The sequence below is a fragment of the Mya arenaria genome, chromosome 11 (assembly GCF_026914265.1).
Source record: "Mya arenaria isolate MELC-2E11 chromosome 11, ASM2691426v1".
NCBI classification, from domain to species: Eukaryota; Metazoa; Mollusca; class Bivalvia; order Myida; family Myidae; genus Mya; species Mya arenaria.
In genome coordinates, this window is record NC_069132.1 from 70,045,763 (window position 1) to 70,048,226 (window position 2,464).

The 2,464-nt window shown below is 38.6% G+C and overlaps 1 protein-coding gene across 1 annotated transcript; it reads left to right on the top strand.

The window, feature by feature from the left end:
• The first annotated feature begins 210 nt into the window (after positions 1–210).
• LOC128208738 (uncharacterized) lies at positions 211–1,550 on the top strand. The gene is made up of 3 exons (XM_052912285.1): positions 211–216; positions 427–894; positions 936–1,550. The coding sequence occupies exons 1-3, from the start codon at positions 211–213 to the stop codon at positions 1,548–1,550; spliced, it is 1,089 nt and encodes a 362-aa protein (XP_052768245.1).
• Positions 1,551–2,464: the final 914 nt, after the last annotated feature.

Genomic DNA, 2,464 nt, shown 5'->3' on the forward strand with positions numbered 1-2,464 from the left:
ATTATTTTTAAACACGTCATTTCATGTCCAATTTTAGTTGAAATCATTGGCAAAAATACCAATTACAACATGTAAAAATTAATTATATTAAAATAATTTTTAGTCATGTATCTAATATAAAATACACCAGCAAGCAATAATAGCTTTTTAATTAATTAAAAATTAAAATGGCAAAAAAAATTAACATTGTTCATAAAAAAACTAGCTTATATGTTGGTCAGATTATTAAGAACATAATTTTATTGCAAGTATTAAATGTAAAATTAAAAATTTACTAAATTTAAAGAAACATGTACATTTATCAACTTCCCATTTAAAATTCGAAAAAAAAAACTAATTTGCATTGGTGTTTACCCATATACTTCCATCAAACTGGGCAGCGACAGCGAAAACAGTCATCCCTACCCAATACCACGATTATAACAGGCAGCGATAGCGAAAACAGTCATCCCTACCGCAATACCCCCATCATACCGGGCAGCAACAGTGAAAACAGTCATCCCTACACCAATACCCCCATCATACCAGGCAGCAACAGTGAAAACAGTCACCCATACCCCAATACCCCCATCATACCAGGCAGCAACAGTGAAAACTGTCATCCCTACCGCAATACCCCCATTATACCAGGCAGCAACAGCGAAAACTGTCACCCATACCCCAATAGCCCCATCATACCAGGCAGCAACAGTGAAAACTGTCATCCCTACCCCAATACTCCCATCATACCAGGCAGCAACAGCGAAAACAGTCACCCATACCCCAATACCCCCATCATACCAGGCAGAAACAGGGAAAAAAGTCACACCTCCCCCAATAGCCCCATCATTCCAGGCAGCAACAGGGGAAAAAGTCACACCTCCCCCAATAGCCCCATCATACCAGGCAGTGACGGTGAAAACAGTCAACCATACCCAATACCACCATTATAACAGGCAGAAACAGGGAAAAAAGTCACACCTCCCCCAATACCCCCATCATACCAGGCAGAAACAGGGAAAAAAGTCACACCTCCCCCAATAGCCCCATCATACCAGGCAGCAACAGTGAAAACAGTCACCTATACTCCAATACCCCCATCATACCAGGCAGCAACAGTGAAAACAGTCACCTATACTCCAATACCCCCATCATACCAGGCAGCAACAGCGAAAACAGTCACCCATACCCCAATACCCCCATCATACCAGGCAGCAACAGTGAAAACAGTCACCCCTACCCCAATACTCCCATCATACCAGGCAGCAACAGTGAAAACAGTCACCCATACCCAAATACCCCCATCATACCAGGCAGCAACAGGGAAAAAGGTCACACCTCCCCCAATAGCCCCATCATACAAGGCAGCAACAGGGAAAAAAGTCACACCTCCCCCAATAGCCCCATCATACCAGGCAGTGACAGTGAAAACAGTCAACCATACCCAATACCACCATTATAACAGGCAGAAACAGGGAAAACAGTCATCCCTACCCCAATACCCCAGTCATACTGGGCAGCAAAAGTACAAACAGTCACCCCTATTCATGATTTATTTTAAAATGGGTTAAATTTATGGAATTAATAGTTCCTTTAAGATGTATATTGCATTTATATATCATGTAGTGGATTATTGTTTACTTTTTTATTCAAAATATACACATGTTTAAATCAAGCATTTATTTGACTTCATTTCTGATACATAAACTACTTGTGTGTAAGATCATGAGTTTCAAAAGGTAATTGTTAAATGAGATCATATTTCAAATCTTGTATTCAAATTATTTTAAGTATAATAGGCATGCCCATAATGTATATAATGATCTGGTTTCAAAGGGAATTCCCCATACTTGGTGCCAATTAATAAGTTGAAATGAATGCAAGATTTTAGAATGCTGGCTTATTGCTCAACTTTGTACATACAAAATTGCTTTTCGTTTGTGCTCTTTCAATCTTTGGAAAAACAAAGATTCCAGCCTTAATGATTCACCGAGTGGTTTTCAACATTTTTAAACGTGACTGGGATCAGATAGAAATTAAGACCTCTTGCAAATAATACAAATATGGTTTTTTAAATACATTTTCCCAATTAAAGGGTTATAATTATGCAGTGCCAAAGAGGAGGTTTATCATACTTAGGGATTTTATGCCTTTTTAGAGAGTTTCTATAGTCAAAGGGTGATAACTCTCGAGTAACTTGAGCAATATGGCTGTGTGCCAAATTTTCCAAGTTATGATGTCCATACACATTCTGATCAAATTTGGTGATGATTTAACAGACTCCTAAAGTTATTGATCGTACAAGACTGAAATTAGGTTATTTCTATAATCAAATGGCCATAATCTACAATTGCAGACATGTGAACTCTACCGGCAGTATGTAAAATCAACAGCATGTGAGACCCCCTACCGCTCTACTGCTCATGTGACGGAAACTACCGCTCTTGACAAAAATAATCTGATCAATTTTTGGCCTTAAAATTTC

Excerpts from the sequence above, each read along its gene's own strand:
- LOC128208738 (XM_052912285.1), top strand. Across the intron at positions 895-935 it reads CATCATACCAGGCAGTGACG|GCAGAAACAGGGAAAAAAGT; the intron begins GTGAAAACAGTC and ends CCATTATAACAG.